Source organism: Hesperophylax consimilis, chromosome 26 (assembly GCF_061612785.1).
Source record: "Hesperophylax consimilis isolate HC1 chromosome 26, BYU_Hcon_1.0, whole genome shotgun sequence".
In the NCBI taxonomy this organism is placed as follows: domain Eukaryota; kingdom Metazoa; phylum Arthropoda; class Insecta; order Trichoptera; family Limnephilidae; genus Hesperophylax; species Hesperophylax consimilis.
Window position 1 is genome coordinate 9,767,577 of NC_142861.1, and position 21,644 is coordinate 9,789,220.

Consider the following 21,644-nt stretch of genomic DNA (forward strand, 5'->3'; position numbering starts at 1 on the left):
TCATAAGCTGTCATAGAGGCTACAATCATTAACAGTAGATTCTACAGTGACATTAGCGCAAGCGATTCTGATTTTGTCCTCTATACAGTTTTCAAAGCATACAGATTAAAATCGCATCTGAAAAACTTCCAACGCATGTGCTCGAAAACCAGTCCCCCGGTTTAAAGAACTGTGACGTAGACAATAATTATTGAAGTTTTAAGTAAAGTAAAGAACACCAATTATGTAATTGGCTATAATTAGGGAATGCAATCCCGCAAGAAAATGTCAATCCAGGTATTTGCGGGACTGAATAATCTTAGTCCCGCTGGATCCAGGTATTTGCGGGATCCAGCAGAGTAGATATCTAATTAACTTAGATATCTAATCAATCGTATAATAAAGACCTAATACCTCGATCTACCAACGTTGTTTTTAGAGTTTTAACCGCTTCTGTGCCAAGAGCGAGTTAACTCGCATTCTTGGCCTGCTGTGCACAGCTACACTTCTACCTACTGGCATTTAAAAGGTTAAATTCATAACTATAATAAAGCAAGTTCTTTGGGACATTTTAAATGATTTTTTAATATGTATATCTTTAGTTAGACATAGATAAAGTTTAAATCATAAATTGGCAAAGAATAAGATAAGAAATAAATTTACATAACATACCCGCCTCGGAACAGAATTTGTCTAGTGAAGTGCGTAAAAGAAATCTATGTACACAAATGAAAATAAACGCTCGGATTGCCGGCACTGAAACTGAACTGAAACTTAAATTTAAATAATAACGTTCACAAGATAAACAATATTCTTGTATAATGAGCATCATAAGTTTAATTAAACATTATTTTGGAAATAGCTTCGTAAAAAAGTTAAAGTATTATTTGTGTCATCTAATAAACGGCTTCTGATATTGGACACAAGGTAGCCAGCGGCTGAAAAAGCTCGTTCAGCTTCCACGCTGGTTGGCACAATAGTCATTAGCGCATTGTAAGTGAATTGAAGATATGTGCCTTTTAATCCACCGGACTCCAAGTAATTCATTTCCTTCTTTATAAAAACCTCAAGGTTGCTCATATTATCACGTGCAGAGTAACACGTATGAGCTGCGCTTCTCTGTAATCCCGCCAGTCCAGCGGGATCCCGCAAAATTTTCGACCGAGATTAGTCCCGCAAAATGTCTGCGGGATCTCGGTATTTCGGGATCCCGGTATACCGGGATTGCATTCCCTAGCTATAATGTTATTCCATACAAAACTAAGAAATTCCTCAACTGATGCAAATTCAGTACATAAAAAAATCGAAGTTGTAGCGAGGGCCCACGATAAACAATAATTTATACGCTAGTCACATTATTATTCATCAACTGTGTGTTGCTGTGGCTTAGTCTGTCTGTATACAAAAAAACAATAGCACGTGTTGCTTTTACGTCCAACAGATGGCGCTATTTCATAAAAAAAAAAACATGTTTTTACCTGTCACAGGTGACATCTATATAATTTAGGTATTCAAATGAAACATTGTGTCAAAATTTCAAAGCAATCGGTGAAGAGATTTAAGATTTTGAACACACGAACATTATTTTTATTTATATAGAGAGATGATGGCAACACTCTCGGCCAAAAGAGAGCAATGTTGCCTGGAGATCAGATAATCAGGAAATACCTCAAGCGCTGGGCAGACAGTGGTGAGATGGGTTAGGTTAGAGTGTTGCTAATGTTCAGGTAGTAAATTGGCTAGCGTATAAATGATTACTTATGATAGACACTGGCTACTAAGTAATTTATGACAACGGAATCCGAAACCGAAAACCATTTAGAAGACTAAAATCTCTGGTAAAAAATGAAGATCTTACCCTCCACAGATAGTCCAGGCCAATGAGATCCGCCTCTTCCATCTGGAATCCTCTCCGGCGCAGCTTAAGGTGGCCCTCCTTTGCATTCACAGCCTTAAAAAATCTGAAACAGTAAAGAAATAATGTTATTGTAGCAAGACCGAAAGCAAAACAATACAGACATACTATTTTCAGAAAGGACGTGATATATTTGTAGTTCACTAGCGTTCGTTGTTAGCTTATACTCACATCCCGTACCACGCTTCATTTTAGATGACGGTGGCTACTATAGGGTTTAATTAGAGCCATATAAAAAGGCCAATAAGAGGTGTTATTTTGATATTCAAAGAAACTTTTCCCATAAAAGATCAATGGTTTCGTTGCTTGTGTGGCACGTAGCGCCGTCTTGTTGAAAGTAAACGTTGTCCAGATCAATACCATCCAATTCCGGCCATAAAAAATCATTAATAATCTCTCGATAGGGCAATCCATTCACCGTAACTGTTGCTCCAGCGTCATTTTCGAAAAAGTAAGGTCCAATGACTCCGCCGGACCATAAACCGCACCAAACAGTCACACGTTGAGGATAGAGAGGCTTTTCAACAATAACTCTTGGGTTTTCCGAGCCCCAGATGCGACAATTTTGCTTGTTGACGAAGCTACCGAGGTGGAAATGGGCCTCATCACTCAAGATGATTTGCATTTGATTCGCGCAAGTGAATTTTAATAATTTCAATGCGTTGTTGAAGCGTATATCGTTCCATTTTTATTAATGGCGTAGTTTCTACTTGTCAAATGTGAAAAAATGACAGCTTCAAAAGTAACATCTACCGAAATAGCGGGCTATTCAAAATAACACCTCTTATTGGAAAACCCTGCATAGCCCTTTGATTCTCAGTTCCACTGTGCTAAAAAATAACCTGCTGATTTGACAAGGTGAGCTAAAAATGATTATTACAGTGAAACTCTATTAAGAAGTTTTCCAAGGAACCGGACAAAAAAAACTTCATAAGTGGGAAAACTTCCGTAAAATGGGATCTAAATTTGGCATTTAAAAACAAGTTTATTCTAGTACTAGCTGACTTGTAACCAGCGTTGCTGGGTGTTATCCTCAGGAGATACACATATACCATCACGGACTTTTCTGTGGGCCTTTTTAAGATATACAATTCTGTAGTACATCATTTTGATGTATCTCATAAGGTTTAGACAGAGTTAGCAATGTAAGCGCCGGAAAATATATTTTTTCGACTAGTATAAAACAATGACTTTTCTCTACTTTCTATAAATATAACATACAATTATGTAAACCTTCCGGAAGAAATTCTCTAAATGATAGTGAATTCTGGCTAAAACAGCATAGTAAGTGTATATATATGAAACAAAATACCAATTTACGATATTTGTAAGTTGTATGAAGTCTTTGTATTATTTTTCCTTTTGAAAATGTCCCAAAAATAACTGTTCAATATCCCGATTTCGCACGTAAAGTGACAGGACTTGAATGCACATGCGGTTTTTTGCCGAAATTCAGGTGTTTAATTACGCAACCTAAAATTTTTTGTATTTTAAATTCTTCATACTAAGTAATGTCCAGTAAATAAATCAACAAAATAACAGCGGTAAAACAACAACTCCAAATCGAACAATTGGATAGCCCCAAATTTCTTGATGAATCTGCCAGTAGATTTACATCAATTTAGTACAATAATCGAGAATTTTGAATTCGTTATGTTGTGCAGATTCACCAGTTTCCCGCTTGTAATATGAGTTTCTGAACACCGTGTATATATACATTTTAATGAAATAATGAAACATTCATAATAAATGTAGAGTAAAAGTGTGGGACCTCTCGAAGCACTTGATCCCACTGTGTGTGAGCATGGCGGGATCCAGCGTGAGAATGTTCTGGCGGAAGAAGTGCAGGTTGATGCCGGGGTCCAGATCCGGCTCCTCGCCCATCAGCTTACTGAACCAGCGGAAGCAGGCCTCACGGTCGTCGGGGGACACCGCCCGTTCCGCTAGGCACACCCAGATCTGCTTCGCCTGAACAATCAAAGGAAAATATTCAGTGGAAAATTTTTTTTTTTGCAATTACTTAATGGGTAAAACCTGAAATTGAAAAAAAGTAATTATTGAACACAATATTGAAGATAGGTGAAAAATGTGAAACAGAAAAGACACATTTGGGAATTGAACCCAGGACCTCTTCTTGCATCCTTGAAGTGCTCTGACCACTGAGCTAATTCAATCATACCAACTTACGTCATTTTTAACTGTTTCATACTTCAATTGAGAGCTACCAAGATTATCTTCATTTTCTTAATGTTTAATATGGCGGTCTTTTAATTTATGTTGGGCAGTGGAGTATTCAGATATGTTTTTATTAAAATGATTTAATGATTCAACAATTAGACACTTCAGCAATTAAAGAAAATACTTTGGCAAACACTTTCTTCACAGAAGATTTAGATGGCTTGGTCACGTATTAAGAACGCCAGAAGATCGAACTCCACTGAAAATAGTGAGTGCGATTCCAGAGGGAAGGTAGTTGGGAGATTCAGATAATCCGGAACCCTTTAATTTAGAATTCACGGGACGTCAGAAACCAAAAGTAGAATTAACAATTTCCCGTGCAATTTAAAATTTTAAAAATATATATTTAAAATTTCCTTAGGAAGGAAGTACTTAATTATAATATTTTCGCAGCTGATTACTGTAACAGCCGGCAAAATTCGTAAAAACACAACATTTTTCGGTGTAAATCGAAATTTCGCAGCTGGCCCTTCTCAAAAATACAACATATTTTCACGTAAATCGAATTTTCACCTACTGCCTTAAATTCAGATATTTGAAGTAGTTCGTAAAAACATGACATTTCCCTATACAGTAGAACCTCGTTAATTCGAAATCCAGCGGACATCAAAAATCAAATTTCGAATTAACGAATTCCCACGTAATTCGAAATTTTATGTAAAAAAAAAAAAAAAAAAAACGCCGAAAATCGATTTTCTCAGCCGCCTCTTCAAATCCGGGTGGTATTTTAGTTGTAAATTCGTATTAATACCAATTATTTCTTTATTTTCGCGGTCGATTACCGTAGCGGCCGGCCCTGTAAATTCAGATATTCGCAATAAATTCGTAAAAATGCTATATATTTACGCGTAAATCGAGATTTTGCTGCCGATTTCGGTCGCGCCCTACCCTTTAAATTGAGATATTCGTAAAAATACGATATATTTCCGCGTAAATCGAGATTTCGCGGTAATTTTCCGTTGCGGCCGTCCCTTTATTTCAAATATCTGAATTTGAATTCGTAAAAATACGATATATTTCCGCGTAAATCGAGATTTCGCGGTAATTTTCCGTCGCGGCCGGCCCTTTATTTCAAATATCTGAATTTGAATTCGTAAAAATACGATATATTTCCGCTTAAATCGAATTTTGTCGGCAGTTTTTCGTCGCGGTCGGCCTTTTAAGTTCAGATATTTGAAGTAAATTCGTAAAAATATTCGTAAAAATTCGCGGCCGTATTCCGTCGCGGCCGGCTCTTCAAATTCAGATATTCGAAATAAATTCATAAAAATGCTATATATTTACGCGTAAATCGAGATTTCGCTGCCGATTTCGGTCGCGGCCTACCATTTAAATTGAGATATTCGTAAAAATACGATATATTTCCGCGTAAATCGAGATTTCGCGGTAATTTTCTGTCGCGGCCGGCCCTTTATTTCAAATATCTGAATTTGAATTCGTAAAAATACGATATATTTCCGCGTAAAACGAGAATTCGCGGCCGTATTCCGTCGCGGCCGGCTCTTCAAATTCAGATATTCGAAATAAATTCGTAAAAATATGATATATTTCCGCTTAAATCGAATTTTGTCGGCAGTTTTTCGTCGCGGTCGGCCTTTTAAGTTCAGATATTTGAAGTAAATTCGTAAAAATATGTCATATTTCGGCATGGATCGAAAATTTTCGGCCGATTTCCGTCGCGCCGTATTTTTTCAACGCGGATATTCGAAGTAAAGTTAGTAAAAATACGATATATTTACGCGTAAATCGAAATTACGCGGCCGAGTTTCGTCGCGGCCGACCCTTTAAATGCAGATATTTGGCGTAAACTCGTAAAACTACGACATATATCCACGTAAAATGTATTTTCTCGGCACTTTAAACTCGGATATTCGAAATAAATTTGAAAAAATAGGACATTCCAGTGTAAATCGATTCAGATTTACAAAATAATAATACTAATTAGGACGATGTATAACCACGTAAAAATACATTTTTCGGCGTTTTACCGCCACGGCTGACTTTTAGATTCAGATTTACGAAATATTATGATTTATTTTCGCAAAAATCAATTTTTTTCGAATTACACGAACAAATTTTCGTGCGCGGACAAAAATAAATTTCGAATTACGAATTAACGAATTTCGAAAAAAAATTTTGTATGAAAAAAATTTTCAGCGGAAATTTTTTTTGCGAAAATTTCGAATTACGCGTTTTTTCGAATTATCGGGGTTCGAATTAACGGGGTTCTACTGTACATCTAATTTTCGGGGCCGATTACAGTTGTGGCCGCCAATAAAAGCTGAATACAACTGGTTGGTGGCAGAGTAGGCAAATGCGTTTGGTTCCCACCTAGGCGTTGTGGGTTCAATTCCTCTTCTAGCTAAGCCCTCAAATAAGTAAGTGGAATTGTTACCTGTTCGGCACACAGCCAGAGCTGGCCGTCCTTGAGCAGAAAGCGGAGGAAGCCCAGCCTCTCCTGGACCTGGGAGACGTGAGGATACCGACCGTCTGGAAGCCAGGTGTCCCAGTCCAGGTCCGGTTGCTCTAGAAACAAAAGTAACAGTAGTGAAAAAGTGGAACAGTTTAACGAACCAACATTTTCTTGTTGCCGGGACTTTACGCAGAGTTTGTGGAAATCAGTCGTAGACAGTGACCTTTCTCTTGTTTAGTGTGCAAAATTTCATCAATCTCGAAAAAATTGTAGATCTGTATAAAAAATAAATCCACACCGCCCTCCCGCCGCAGACACTCCTATTTATGTAAATAAATTATCATAATAATACTAGTTTTTACAAACTTTATCAATTTAAAACTTTCTACATAGTTTCCACGGTGTAAGTCATATTAGAGTCAATTTGTGGGTCAAAAAACATATCTTGTTTGAAAAAAAAAATTGTATTTATTCAGTTGAGAGTAAGAGAATTAATAGCACATACCAACAGAGATTTAAAAAATTGTATAACTCGTTGATCTGTAAGAGTTTTAATTTTGATTTATTCAGTAGATTTTGTATTCCAAATAACAAACATTAGCTAACCTTTGAAAGTTGCGCGTGCCTGATCCATGTAGGTCGTGAGCGAATCCGTCACCAATATGACGAGCGAGTGTTGACTCTGCAGGCGCTCGATGACAGCCTGGCGACAGGGGGGCGCAGGGGCACGCGCCAGTGCTGGTGCCGTCCCCGCCAGCGGCGCACCGGGACCCTGCGCCGGCCCCGCTCCCGCCGCCTCGTACAGACTGCAGATCTCGCGCATCTGCTTCAGGGCGGGCAGGGCCCAGTTCTCCGAGGTCTTCAGCTCTTCCACACACCTGGAACGAGAAGAGTTTTTTAGAATGAGAATTTATAATTAGAACTCATAATTTTTTTTTTCAAATTGCTTTCAGAACCTTTGGTTTCATAAAGGTGCATATTTTAATTCTTCCGTGGTTATCTTCTAGATTAGAATACAAAGCGTGGTGTTTTCTCTTTCTAACAAAGGAACTAAGATTACCAACCTTACAAGAAAGAAGAGAAAGGGGTGACTTGATCGAGACTTTCAAAATTTTATCTGGACATTACAGTTGCCCTAGCATCCAAGAAATCTTCACTACTAATAAAAATATAAATCTCCGTGGACACTCAAAAAAAATTACCAAAACGCCTTTTGCATCTAATCCTAGAAAACACTTCCTTGCAAATAGAGTAGTGGATGCTTGGAACAAACTCCCACAACATGTCATCGGTGCAACAAATATAAATCAATTCAAAGCTCTATTGGATTCACATTTGGAGAGAAGAAAGGACTTAGTTCAAACTTAAAGAAATCTAAATCTAAATTCTCCCTCTATTTAAGAAAAACTTTTTTAGCACACTAAATTCGCCAACATAACACATACAACCACACACAGACACACACGTACACACACACAAACACTCACACACACCTCTCTCCTTCCCCAGCACACCAATTAACTTAACTTAACCGTAAATGTATAATATACCTCCTATGTATATATGTCAGCGACATGTCATTGGTACCAATTATTATTCTAACTTTTATAACTTTGTAACTATTGTCATCTATGTAATTATGTACTGTTTGTTTCTGCAATAAACAAAATAAATAAATAAATAAATAAAACAACTTACTGTCAAACTTGTTGTGAAATCAGATATGAGCGCATCAACAGAATACTGCCTGCCCATTACATAATAATAATAATAATAACCGTCCGAGTATACATTTAGGCACAATCAAGTTTTAAAAATAATTCACCAAAATTTGGTAATTAAACATAACTTGATTGACTGCCGTAATGTAGTACCATATTATGAATACGAACCAAATTCATTTTTAGAAAACGAATTTTATAAAATATATTATGATAAAACTATACTAACAGACCGAGCGATTAGTCATAATAGACCCGATATAGTTTTACATGACAAAATTAAAAAAATAACTTATATCATTGATGTCGCTATTCCAAATTCCTGTAATATTCAAAAATCTGTTAGTGAAAAAATAAGAAAATACACAGATTTAAGAAATGAAATAAAAAGAATTTGGCATTCTCAGACTATAAAAATATTACCATTCGTTATTTCGGCTACTGGCATTATACCTAGCTCTCTAATTAAAAATTTAGGCGTATTAGATCTATCAAAAAAATTATATATTAAGATGCAAAAGTCGGTCATTTTGAATACATGTAGGATAACGAAAGATTTTTTAAATATTTATGTTGAGGGATCAGTAGGATTTATAGGCCCTGTTAGAAGTTCTACCGAGCCGATCCCTCTGATATGAAAATATCTGGAGTCGGTGAATTTTTTTTCCCATTTGATCTCTGGTGAGTTGACGTGTTGTTGTTCTTGTATTGTTTTGTATTTATTTTACTTATATAATGCACTTGCATTGTGTTGATTGACTAGCTGATCATTTGTGGAAAAGTGAGTGGAAGGGTTTACTATGGGGAAGATTTAACCTGGACAACAAAATCGGAAGCATAAAAAAAAAAATACCGTTTAGATCATATTTCTCACCATGACTGTAAGGGAGATACAATGATTTTTATGAGACCATATCGTCGCTGTGAAATCAAACCGGCATATATGCAAAAATGGAGATTTTGAGTTATTGGTGTCAAAAAATTTCTTTTTTTCCCTTCTATTTTTATGTCGAACCGGCATGTCGTATAGTTGAATAAAAATCTGTCAGATGGCGTTGGGCCGGTATGCATTTACGCGTGAATCGCCATTTTTTTTAGCAGAAGACAGACCTATTCCGCAATACGCCAGTTGCTTCAAAACTTTCAAGGGGGAAATGCGTCCATCATGTAAGTAAAACTGGATTATCTCACAATAGTACATTTTTATTACTACCAAATATGACTTATTGTATGACTTATTGGCAGATAATCCGGTTTGCACTTAACAAAAGCGTTTATAGCAGCCTCAACTAAAACAAACCGGCATATATGCCAAAATGTCTGACCCGGGTAAAATTTCTCCCGGTTAAAAAAATAAATTATAATAGGCAAATTTAAAAAAAAAACTTTAGCAAACTGAAAGATGCGAAACTGCGGTGAGGAATACGAGTCTAAAACCCGTGGAAGAGTGAACCAACGAAGCATGAAGCCTCCTTGCCACAACTGTAAACGCAAGTGTTCCTAGTCATTACTACAGATCTCAAATTTCTCGGGAGTATATCGATGGTGGAAAATCTATCGCCGATCACAGAGATTATCTAATATAACAGAAAGAAAGGAGTCAAACCTTGCAGGAATCAGCTACTACCAGTACAGAGGTTTTTTCAAGTCATACAAACTTTCACACTGAAGAAAGATCAGTGTGATGTTTGTCTCATTTACGACGGCAACTTTTACTTCAAAACCTCCTACGGATCACATGCCTGGGAGGAGGCGAAGAAAAGGAATAAACGGGGCAATGGGAGCGTGAATCCTGTTCTGATGCACGCTTATTCCAAGAGACTATTGATGAGAAGAAGAAAAATGGTATCCTAAAGTTAGTTACCGCCGGGATAATACCGTCAATTCAGATTTCCATAAACGATTGGGAAACTTTGAAGTTACCAGCAAAGGAAAGAGCAGTATTATGTTAATTGTTTATAAAAAAATTGTGAAGCAATAAATTATTTTTTCATTGACAACATTGTCTTTTTTTATACCTTAAACAGGTTCCAAAAGAAGAAGCCACTGTGACACAAATGCAAATATTACACTGATTTTAAAGCCATACTGGCATATCTGCATTTTACTCTTAATTTAAGCAATTTTCGATTTATTTGCAACTACTACTTCAATAAGCAGTATTCGTCTAAATTTTATTCATTCATTAGGTGGCATTGAGGTGAACCAAACGGACGTAAAAAGGAAAATATCATATGCGAAATCTTTAAAGCGCTCTGGTGAAAAACAAGCATTTTGCAGATATGCCGGTTTGATTTCACAGCGACGATATGAGTTGTTCCGAAAAGCTAACAAATTTGCCTGAAGAGTTGTCATGTTTATACGAGAAGACTATCTTGTGTCAAAAACATCACAGAACGTATACATAAGACAGCCACACACTCTTTGCTTCATTCACATTCATACATCGTCTAATACAAACTCGCCTGTTTTTCTGATTCTTGACATGACCTGACTCACTTGTAACGTGTAATGATGGATGATTAATAACGCTTCAAACTCTGGTTAATCCAGCTAACAACGTACTTGTCAAGCCAGTGAGTTTTCTGTGCGTCCCGGTCCTGACAGCAGCTGTAGTCCAGGATCTTGACGTGGTTGTTGAGGGCCACGTCCATCACCTCCGTGCAGATCTCCTTGGAATGTGCCAGGTTCCAAAACAGCACCAAAACCTACAAAAATTAACGAGATAAGGTTCAGTTTGAAAAATACATTACCGTGGCAAAAAAATTAAACTACAGTAGAATAATAACAGTTGGATAATTTTTATAGCGCTGTTTTCGTGAAGAATCACTTCAAGACCCTGTTAATTCAAAATCTGACCTAAAATGACATGATACATATTTACAGCTGTGGCTTGAAGTTAGTGAATTAGACCGGAATCCTTTACATTGACTGTAAATAGGGGGTGCTGGGTTTTCTAGTCAGTGATATGCTATATGTTCAGGGCCTGATCCGGTTGCTGTGATGTTGTATATCCAAGGAGAGAGCAGTCGGTAGTCCAAGGAAGCGCAAGGTCAGAAGTCAAAGGTGATTGTAGTGATTCCAGCGGGAAGAAGCAGTTCAGAGTAGATGTCTCAAGAGAGAGATTTGAGATCGCTTTTGGCGCAGTTTATAAAGGGGATAGCAGGAAGTGCACAGTCAGGACTGCCCCACGTTAACGAGGTGCATTTTTGTGCAGCTTCGTGTGTTTTCACGTGACTTTAATAGTCAATATTAAAATTATTTAATCAGTAGTACTCTTTACGCCGCTTCACCTCATGAAAACTGCTTTTCCCTAGCATTTTGTACAGTGTGAATCAGTGTAGTAGTTATAACTACTTAATATTAATGTTTACATATTTCAATCTTACTTTACAACATAGAGTCTGGCCTTTCAACCAGTTTATTTTTATTTTGCATTACATCTGCGGCTAGACTCCCAAAAATCTAACATTAATTTGCGCAATTATATATGAAGAGAGAAATATTTTACTCGGTATTTCTTGATTTGCGGTGATCGGCCGACGGTCGCCGGTCAGTTTCTGGCCTGGCGACTGGGCAAAAGAGAGGGGATGCGACGTAAATACTGGGTCCGCAACGCGCGCTCTACTCAATCCTCTTAAGTAACTACACATAAATACAACGGCCTCGGTATAGAGGAGAGAGGGGTGGTTTGCTATGTCCGGATTATCGAGGCTCTACTGTATTTCAAATTATTTGGAGGGTCTATAACTGACCATAATAGAATAGGAGATAAAACGAGTTTTATGAAGTCATTTGGTGACAGATACAGTAGAACCCCGTTAATTCGAACCCTGATAATTCGAAAAAACGCGTAATTCGAAATTTTCGCCAAAAAAATTTGCCCAGAAAAATTTTGTCATACAAAATTTTTTTTAATTCGAAATTCGTTAATTCGTAATTCGAAATTTATTTTTGTCCGCACACGAAAATTTGTTCGTGTAATTAGAAAAAATTTGATTTTTGCGAAAATAAATCATAATATTTCGTAAATCTGAATCTAAAAGTCGGCCGTTGCAGTAAAACGCCGAAAAATGTATTTTTACGTGGCTATACATCGTCCTAATAAGTATTATTATTTTGTAAATCTGTATTGATTTACACTGGAATGTCATACTTTTTCAAATTTATTTCGAATATCCGAGTTTGAAGGGCCGAGAAAATACGTTTTACACGGATATATGTCGTAGTTTTACGAGTTTACACCAAATGTCTGAATTTAAAAGGTCGGCCGCGACGAAACTCGGCCGCGATTTACTGTATCGTATATTTACGAATTTATTTAGAATATCTGAATTTTAAAGGGCCCGCCGCGACAGAAATCATATTCAAATGACATATTTTTACGAATTTACTTCAAATATCTGAACTTAAAAGGCGACGGAAATCGGCCGCGCATTCTCGATTTACACGGAAATATATCGTATTTTTGCGAATTTATTTCGAATATCTGAATTTAAAGAGCCGGACGCGACGGAATACGACCGCGAAATCTCGTTTTACGCGGAAATATATCGTATTTTTACGAATTTATTTCGAATATCTGAATTTTAAAGGGCCCGCCGCGACGGAAATCGGACGCAAAATTTCAATTTACGCGGAAATATATCGTATTTTTATTGACTTTACTTCGAATATCCGAGTTAAAAAATACGGCGCGAAGGAAATCGGCCGAAAAATTTCGATTCACGCCGAAATATGACATATTTTTACGAAAATACTTCAAATATCTGAACTTAAAAGGCGACGGAAATCGGCCGCGCATTCTCGATTTACACGGAAATTTATCGTATTTTTGCGAATTTATTTCGAATATCTGAATTTAAAGAGCTGGACGCGACGGAATACGGCTGCGAAATCTCGTTTTACGCGGAAATATATCGTATTTTTACGAATTTAAATTCAGATATTTGAAATAAAAGGCCGGCTGCGATGGAAAATTACCGCGAAATCTCGATTTACTCGGAAATATATCGTATTTGTACGAATTTATTGCGAATATCTGAATTTAAAGGGCCCTACGCTACGGTAATCGGCTGCGAAAATAAAGAAATAATTGGTATTAATACGAATTTACAACTAAAATACCACCCGGATTTGAAGAGGCGGCCGAGAAAATCGATTTTCGGCGTATTTTTTTTTCATAAAATTTCGAATTACGTGGGAATTCGTTAATTCGAAATTTGATTTTTGATGTCCCGTGGATTTAGAATTAACGAGGTTCTACTGTATAGCACTACAGAGGGTCTATGTCTGATCATAATAGAATAGGAGATAAAACTAGTTTTATGGGGAGAGTCATTTGGTGACAGATACAGCACTACACGAGTGGTTAAAGGTTTACCTTGTGTGCCATGACTCCATCCTTGTCATCTTCAGCCAACCTCCTGATGACTTCCAACAGCTTATCACTCTGTTTCTTGCTCGAGGTGGACCAACTCGCCTAAAAGCAAATATTTAATAATTTTGTATATTCAGCTTTTTCATCCACGGTACAGTGGATAAAATTAAGAAACCATTCTAGTCAGTAATGCCAGCATTTGGAAAACGAAAACTGTTCATACCTTGAAGCAATCAAAAAGGTGGTCCAGTTGATCAGGCGTGAAGTCCCACGCCAGCTTGGCGAGCAGGTCGTGCACATTCTTCACAATGGCCTCGTGCTTGCCGTGCTGGGCGCCCCACACGGCGTCCAGGTCACGCACCGTCAGCGCGCCCTCTCGCACCATGAAGCGCAGCATTTTCTCCAGACGCTCCACGTACTGCGGCTGGTGGAGCGAGTCGCGGAGCACGATCTCCAGCACGTTGTTATCGCGGATCCATTGCTGGAAGAGCGATAAATCAACATTACTTATTTATACTCACATTGCTTAAAGATAATTGGATCCCTTTCTACTTGTTTTCTTAAGAACCATAGATAAACTACTGGATAAATCAATCGTCTGTAGCGGTCCTAATGGTGTCTACAGATGGCTGGCTGTTCCAGGTATTAACTGAAGCCACCGTGTCGAAAAGCTCGGTAATGCTACTGCCCTTTTCCTTAAGTCAGGAGAGGTGTCGGGGTGAGGGGTGATAGACGACCCGAGTGACAACAGGCGGCAACTCAGTTTGTGTGTACGTTTTTTTTATTTATAATAATAACCGGATTTAACAGAACAGTGACAAAAACAGTTTTATAATCTCGAAAAAATGATGGCTATGTATAATTGCGTGATAATGACTAAAATACATTGAGAAATTAGATCAGATCAAAAAAAGTTTTTTAGATACCTGTTTATGAGAATGCATGGAGGGTACCCGCGATTCATACATCACGAAAATTTGCTTGCTGTAACGCGCTACCAAAGTCTCCAGACGATAAGGAGTTAGGCCACTTGCAGTAACGGAGAGTAAAATCATTAATAATTTAATTGGTAGACCATAGCTCCTGGAATACTATAAATAGTTCATACCAAACAACTACAGCCAGGGACAGCACTATGATCTGCTATGTGGGATAACTGGCTGGGCATAGTATGACACGAGGTTAATTCTATTATTCTTCTTTTTTTATAGAATATATCAAAAAAATATGTAGTTTATGTTATTCGTGTATTGTAAATGGACACACAGTCCGTAATACACAAAAAAAAATAGTAAAAATAGATAAAATAAAATATTTTAAAACATAACGGGTCAGATTTTTTGTTATTTTTCTTTTGTTTTGTCACGGATCCAAACAAAATACATGTAGTACTCACAGCGATAGTAGCAGGAGTAAGCCAGTCTGGTTTGGATTGTTGCTGCTGGCTGACAGAGCCAATGACCTGGTTGACCTCGTTCAGTGCCGACATCTTGCCGTTGAATGAGGGCATCTGCAGCAGCCGTAAAATCATCTTCAGGCGGAACATCTCCAGTCCTAGGATATGACAAGGTGTTTGAAATATTGCAATAATGTCTGTGTATCCACCTACAACTAAGTCTTTCACTTGACCTACACTTTATTTTCTCTTGTATAAATATTGCCGGAGTCAGATCTGTTCCTAAGTGGCTCTAATTGAACATGATGTTTGTGGCTAGTATTGTCCTTCTTATGCTTCAAGATTTAAAGTGTAGTCTTATAAATGACTTGGAAATGTTTCATCACGCCCAACAGAGATCTGCTTTTTGTAATGATGAAACATATCCTCTCAACCGTTGAACAGGTTAACGTTGTACAGCAAATGAATTAGTTGTGAATAACAGTGCAGTACCTTTTATAAGCCCAGGATTCTGTGTTGCCTTGGAGGCCAGGCACTTGCAGGCCCTGATTAGGCAGGATACAGTGTCTGTCTTGTTCTCGCTGCCCCGCGCCTCCCTCTTCAGCTCATCGTCGGATAGCCGCTCCAAAACTGCGGGTATCGCTTCCTTCAAAGGGAGAAGAGCGTTGTTTTTAGATTTATGCTCATAATGTTACTTGTAAAAACCCAACAGTCGTCTACATAAATAAAATACAGTGTGTCAAAATAATCTGGAAATTGAATAAAATGCACTGATTTTATAAAAAAAATTCGTGTGAGGCTGTTTGACTTACGAATCTGACAGTACAATAATGGAGAGAAAAAATTGCATAACTTAATTTTAAATTACTTTTCATTTAACCAGTCTACTGTTTTCCAGCGCACAACAATTTGTAAAACCGCGCTCGGGGCTCGTGCACACGGGCGCTCTCTAATACCATCCATGCTGGAATTGTTTCCCGTGCAATTTTAAAATTTATGCTTTGAAAACTGCATCGATGACAAAATCAGAATCGCTTGTGTTAATATCACTGTAGATTCTTCTGTTTATTTTAGGAGCGTTGATTCTATGACAGCTTACAAAATAATTCATCTATGAAATTCATTAAGGCAAAAAACATTTCAAAAATTAAAAAAATAGAGTGTTCAAAGTAGTATGGTTATTATTACTTTGAAAACCCTTTGATTGTTATTTTTCAAGTAGGGTATGTATTCAGGTTTATAAAGAAATAATAAAACAAGTTAACATACATATTCGTCTAAATATATTTATTTGAAAAATTTGTTTTCTTTAGATGAAGTTAGCTGTTCTGGAGAAATTTCTTACAATATAAATATAATGAATAATAAGATGCATTATCTGGTAAACAGAAAATAATTACAAAAAAATACAGAAATCGTTGTTTTTATTTTGCATCAACGTAATTTTCACGCAATGTTCTGCGAATTCTCAGCCGACAGTCGGGGTATTTTGAGGATTTTCTGCTCCGACACCCAAGAAGTGTACTGATAATAACGTGAACAAAAATGTTATCGACCTCAACTGACGCGAATAAAGCAGATTTATGTTGCAAAACTGATGCCATTTAAAGTATTGTATTTTTTTATTTTGACAAGATGTACTGACCAGAATGGGCATTAGGTAATTGTTGACGGCGAAGGGAGTGAGTAGCTCATGGCACAGGCCAAAGGGCCGCAGCAGCTGCCACACGGCCAGGATGGTTGCAGCGGCTCCCGATTCCTCGTCCTGGGAAGGGGTCGAGGGGGGAGGAGACGCCAAAGGAACCTCCTTCGAGGTGGACTCCACTGACTGAAACACAACATAAATTATTAGACGATACATTCTCAGTGACAGTGACATTCTCTTATAAAACTTCTTACGTGAGAAAACATTATATGTGGCAAACATTATTGGCCCCATTTTTGTCGTGATACCGAAAAAAATCAAACTTCTAAGGAGTTTATATCGTTGCCGTAGATGTCAAGTACACAAAAGCATTTTAAAACCACCAAAGATGCAGGTATAAGAGGCCTAAACCTTGTGACTATCACACCAGTGTGTTATCCTTGCCGTCTGTTCCTTTCAATATTCAGTGGTCAAGAGATATTTTATTTTATTGATTTATTGTGAAAAACAGTATAATCCATTTACATTTCACAAATAACAGTTTATAAATTACAGTTTATAATAAGTAAGTACATACATTTATTTGCATGGGTAAGTACATCAATACTATCTGATTAACCAGATTTGTTAAATAGTATGCTTATTGCCGTCTTAAATTCTCTTAGGTTCAAATTGAAAATGTCAATCACCGAAGAAATGTGATTTAACAAAGTAGTTATTCTCCCCAAAGGCATGATCATTGGTAGGTTGGTCCTGCCCCTTGGAAAAATAAATAATCTGTGCTGTCTAGCTCTGATGAAATTATCAGGGACATAAAAAGAAATTCGTTCCAGAATATCTGGATTGCAAATGTGCCCATTTAGCAGCTTGTGCGCCACTAACACCATTGCAATATTTCTCCTAACGTCTAGACGTTCTATCCCCAGCATTCCGGCAAGAAAATCAGAGGGATACAATAAAGGGTAACATCCGAACTCTCGCATGTAGAGGTATCGCATAAACTTATGAACACACATCATTTACTAAATACTATTTCTTGTAGTTATCCAACCAAAATAATAAAACCATACAGCTACAAAGTATCTATGTTCAAAGTTTCATAGTTCGGTCATTAAAAACAAAAAAAAAGTTATAATAAATAAAATGTTACATTTTTGTCACCAAATATCTTTGTCCGCCGGTTTCTCAGCTTCATGATTTTGTGGCTTGGTTCCCTTGCCGTCTACATCGACGATATGAGATCTTTATAAGCGGACTAGCTGCAGTCCCCATTGTTGCCCGGGCTTTGCACAAAGTTTTTAGAAATCAGATCATCAAGAAATAACATCAAGTATGCAAAATTGGGGCAGGCAGCAGTGCATCGGCAGGAGTGGAGGTGTTTCCTAGAGGCGGCCAGGATCCTAACCCTGACGATAATAAGTAATAAAATTAGAATATCAATGCACTGACCTCTGTGAGAAGAGGTCCATTGTCAGTCTTGTCAGCAGTTTCCGGAGCGTTGGCGTCTGCAGCAATGGCTGCCTCCTCGGATGAAGGAGACTGCTTCAAGCCCGCCACCACCGCAAATCTCTCACCTAGTCGCTTGAACCCCTCCAGGTAGCCAAATCTACAAAAATAAGGATAGTTTAACTAATATATATAAATAAATACATTTAAAAAATCATTTCTTCGAGTTTCACTAACTATTCCTGAGAAACTCCGTATGGTAGAATACATACTATTTTTATAAATATATTAACATATTCTGTGGTTAGACGGAGAAATTAACAATAACATAATTTTGTAACAAAACAAGTAAGTTATGACAAAAATAGAATCAGATGGCGCACGGCGAAAATTTTACTGATGCACACCAAGAGTTAATTAGCATGGGTCAGAAATACAGTCACTTCTGTTTTAATCTTTTTTTTAAATGATTTTGATATAAAAAGTATAAGAAAAGTGTAATGGTAATAAGTAGTAGGTTTTCTTACAAGTTGATAAGGTCCACGAGCCAGCCGCGCGGGTTCCTGTGATCCTGCGGCCGCGCAAACATTATGTCATCCGGCTCCGCCTCGCTCTGCCGTGAAGAGTTGAACGAGTGAAATCTTGAACAAATACACACAATCAATGTAAGCTCCAGGGTTTCTGTTATCTATGTGTGGCGGAATAAAACAATAGAGCAGTTCACTCACTTATTGCTGGGATTGAAGAGTGTGGCCAGAAGGTTGAGCAGGTGTGGGTTGTCCATGCGGAGGGCGCATAGCTTGACCAGGCGCTCGCAGTTGGAGCGGATGCACTGCTGGATGTTTGGCTTCCAAGAGGACACCGCTTCATCCGTCAGCAGTTTGCTGAAGGACACCGTGAGACCCTCGCGGTAGAAGCGCTGGCAGGCCGGGCAGCTGACGTCGCGACCTGGAGAAGACAAAACGATACAATGAATATAGCCGTTTCCACTTAAGGCATGGGTACAAATATAGAGAATGAGTAAAGTTGGCACTCACCTTCGCAAGCGAAGGCTATGGAGGCATTAAGTAGCACCTCCAGCTCTTGCTCGGGCAGTACGGGAACCACCCAGCGAGGACTGCTGATCTTCTCCTCCAGTGCCGCCAGCTTGCCTACCGGGAACTCCATCTGTAACAACAGCAACATGGACATTTGATACATACAACAATACATATTAATAATAAATGTTTTATCATCTTTTTTTTTTGTTACAAGTAGAGTTAATGATATCCTGACTGGGATCTCCCGTGCTAAGGATTTCATGTTACTAAAAGGATAGGACGCCAGAATAGTATCTTGCTATCTTGCTTGAAATACTAGCCTCGTGTAGCTCGCTCGTCGTCAGTACCATCGTATAAGAAGCTTTTTTGTTCAAATGTTGTATTCATAGTTGTTTGTAATACAACACCAAACAGCAGACTACATTCAATGCCGATTACAATTCCAGTGGGCCGCCCCAGGCATTCAAGGTGAGGAGAAGCAATTCCAGAGGTTGGGCAAAGAGACTGGACAAGTATTGACGGAGGCGCAAGGAACGAGATTAGAAGAGACATATTACATTAGATTTTAAATAAACCTGGCAGTGTTTACATTTTATACTAATAGTCACATGAACCAATAAGAACACAGAGAGGACATTTCTTTCATTTTCCAAACATGGCAGGGTCATGTTTTATTGAAAACAAAACCAGGCAAAGTCAAAAGCTGTGTATCAAAAATGGAAGGAACTCTATTCCATTTTTAAGTCCAGTTAAAATAATGTTTTTGTGACGTCATAAGGAGCCCTGTGACGTATCAACAGGGTCAACTTAGTACTAAAATGAGATGGATATAGTAATTCTATTTCTTTTTGTATTACGGCGAGATATACAGAGTTTTCCAATAAAAGGTGTTATTTTGATATTCAATCGTAAAAGATCAATGGTTTCGTTGCTTGTGTGGCACATGGCGCCGTCTTGTTGAAAGTAAACATTGTCCAGATCAATACCATCCAATTCCGGGCATAAAAAATCATTGATCATCTCTCGATAGCGCAATCCATTCACCGTAACTGTTGCTCCAGCCTCATTTTCGAAAAAGTAAGGTCAAATGACTACGCCGGACCATAAACCGCACCAAACAGTCACACGTTGAGGATAGAGAGGCTTTTCAACAATAACTCTTGGGTTTTCCGAGCCCCAGATGCGACAATTTTACTTGTTGACGAAGCCACCGAGGTGGAAATGGGCCTAATCACTCAAGATGATTTGCATTTGATTAACTCAAGTGAATTTTAATAGTTTCAATGCGTTGTTGAAGCGTGTATCGCTCCATTTTTATTAATGGCGTAGTTTCTACTTGTCAAATGTCAAAAAATGACAGCTTCAAAAGTAACATCTACCGAAATAGCGGGCTATTCAAAATAACACCTCTTATTGGAAAACCCTGTATGATTAATAAGCAATGTTAGAGAGAGATAACACCACGCTTCGTATTTGCATCTAAAACCTTGCCATACACTTCCAAACAAATGTTATATATTTTAAAAAGTCATCAACACTAAAATTTGCGAAAGATTTGTCCAAAGTTTGTGAATTTTTATCTGTGCATACTTGAGAAGGATTATTGGGGTGCAGTATTGCACCCCATAATTCCCCAAATTAAACACTTTTTATGCTTTTATATAGATTATAATTTTATTGCGAAATATCTAAGTATGTATGTGGGAAAAGTTTTAGTCGCCCCAATGGGCCGGGCAAAATGCTGATGCTGTGGCTCGGTCTGTCTGTGCAGATAGAGAAACAATACATAAATATAAAGCGCATGTTGCTTTTATGTCCAACAGATGGCGCTGTTTTTGTCAAGAAAGCATGTTTTACCTGTCACAGATGACATCTATATAATATAGGTATATAAAACACACAAGTATTCAAATATTCAACCTTGTGTCTAAATTTAAAAGCAATCAGCGAAGAACTTTCGGATTTTGAAAACTAAATTTCTTGGGAGTGGTCAATTAATTTTTTTTTTAACAGGTGAAGTTCTAATGTTGCTTCTGATAAACTAATTGGCACTCATAATTATCATCAGAGGAATGCACCAATGATAAGAATTCAATACGAAAAATAAATATCAATCAATAATGATAACCAAATTTGGAGAATACAATCATGTCCTTGGTAATTTATTGAAGTCACCATTCTTATGCAAAAAGTTTTTATTAATGTGAAAACTGTATAAGAATCCCAACTCCCCAGATCAGATTTGGTCACCAAACACGGCTAATGTCATTTCAAGCAAAGATTCTGAACGGTTGCCTCTCACATCGAGAGTATCTACCACCAAATTCAACACAACACACATTGCTTTTTACGTTAACGGAGGTTTACATGACGCAAATGTTAGATCAAGTAATCCAGATACTTGAGTAGGGCCATGTCAACAATCAGAATAACAGAAGAGTATGTATGAAACGATGTACGAGTGTGAATGA

At 37.7% G+C, this 21,644-nt stretch overlaps 1 protein-coding gene across 4 annotated transcripts in view; it reads right to left on the reverse strand.

Moving 5' to 3' along the window:
* Positions 1 to 21,644, reverse strand: part of faf (ubiquitin carboxyl-terminal hydrolase-like faf) — a 97,547-nt gene that overhangs the window by 67,122 nt on the left and 8,781 nt on the right. For all 4 annotated transcript variants that reach the window (XM_089647325.1, XM_089647322.1, XM_089647324.1 and 1 more), the window contains 14 exons: positions 19,171 to 19,300; positions 18,862 to 19,081; positions 18,661 to 18,774; positions 18,137 to 18,293; positions 16,688 to 16,870; positions 15,535 to 15,688; positions 15,043 to 15,200; positions 13,870 to 14,127; positions 13,650 to 13,748; positions 10,832 to 10,974; positions 7,152 to 7,423; positions 6,528 to 6,658; positions 3,666 to 3,862; positions 1,838 to 1,940 (listed from right to left, as the gene is read on the reverse strand). In XM_089647325.1, the coding sequence (XP_089503451.1) occupies positions 1,838 to 1,940; positions 3,666 to 3,862; positions 6,528 to 6,658; positions 7,152 to 7,423; positions 10,832 to 10,974; positions 13,650 to 13,748; positions 13,870 to 14,127; positions 15,043 to 15,200; positions 15,535 to 15,688; positions 16,688 to 16,870; positions 18,137 to 18,293; positions 18,661 to 18,774; positions 18,862 to 19,081; positions 19,171 to 19,300 (2,319 nt within the window). The remainder of the gene's footprint in view (positions 1 to 1,837; positions 1,941 to 3,665; positions 3,863 to 6,527; positions 6,659 to 7,151; positions 7,424 to 10,831; positions 10,975 to 13,649; positions 13,749 to 13,869; positions 14,128 to 15,042; positions 15,201 to 15,534; positions 15,689 to 16,687; positions 16,871 to 18,136; positions 18,294 to 18,660; positions 18,775 to 18,861; positions 19,082 to 19,170; positions 19,301 to 21,644) is intronic.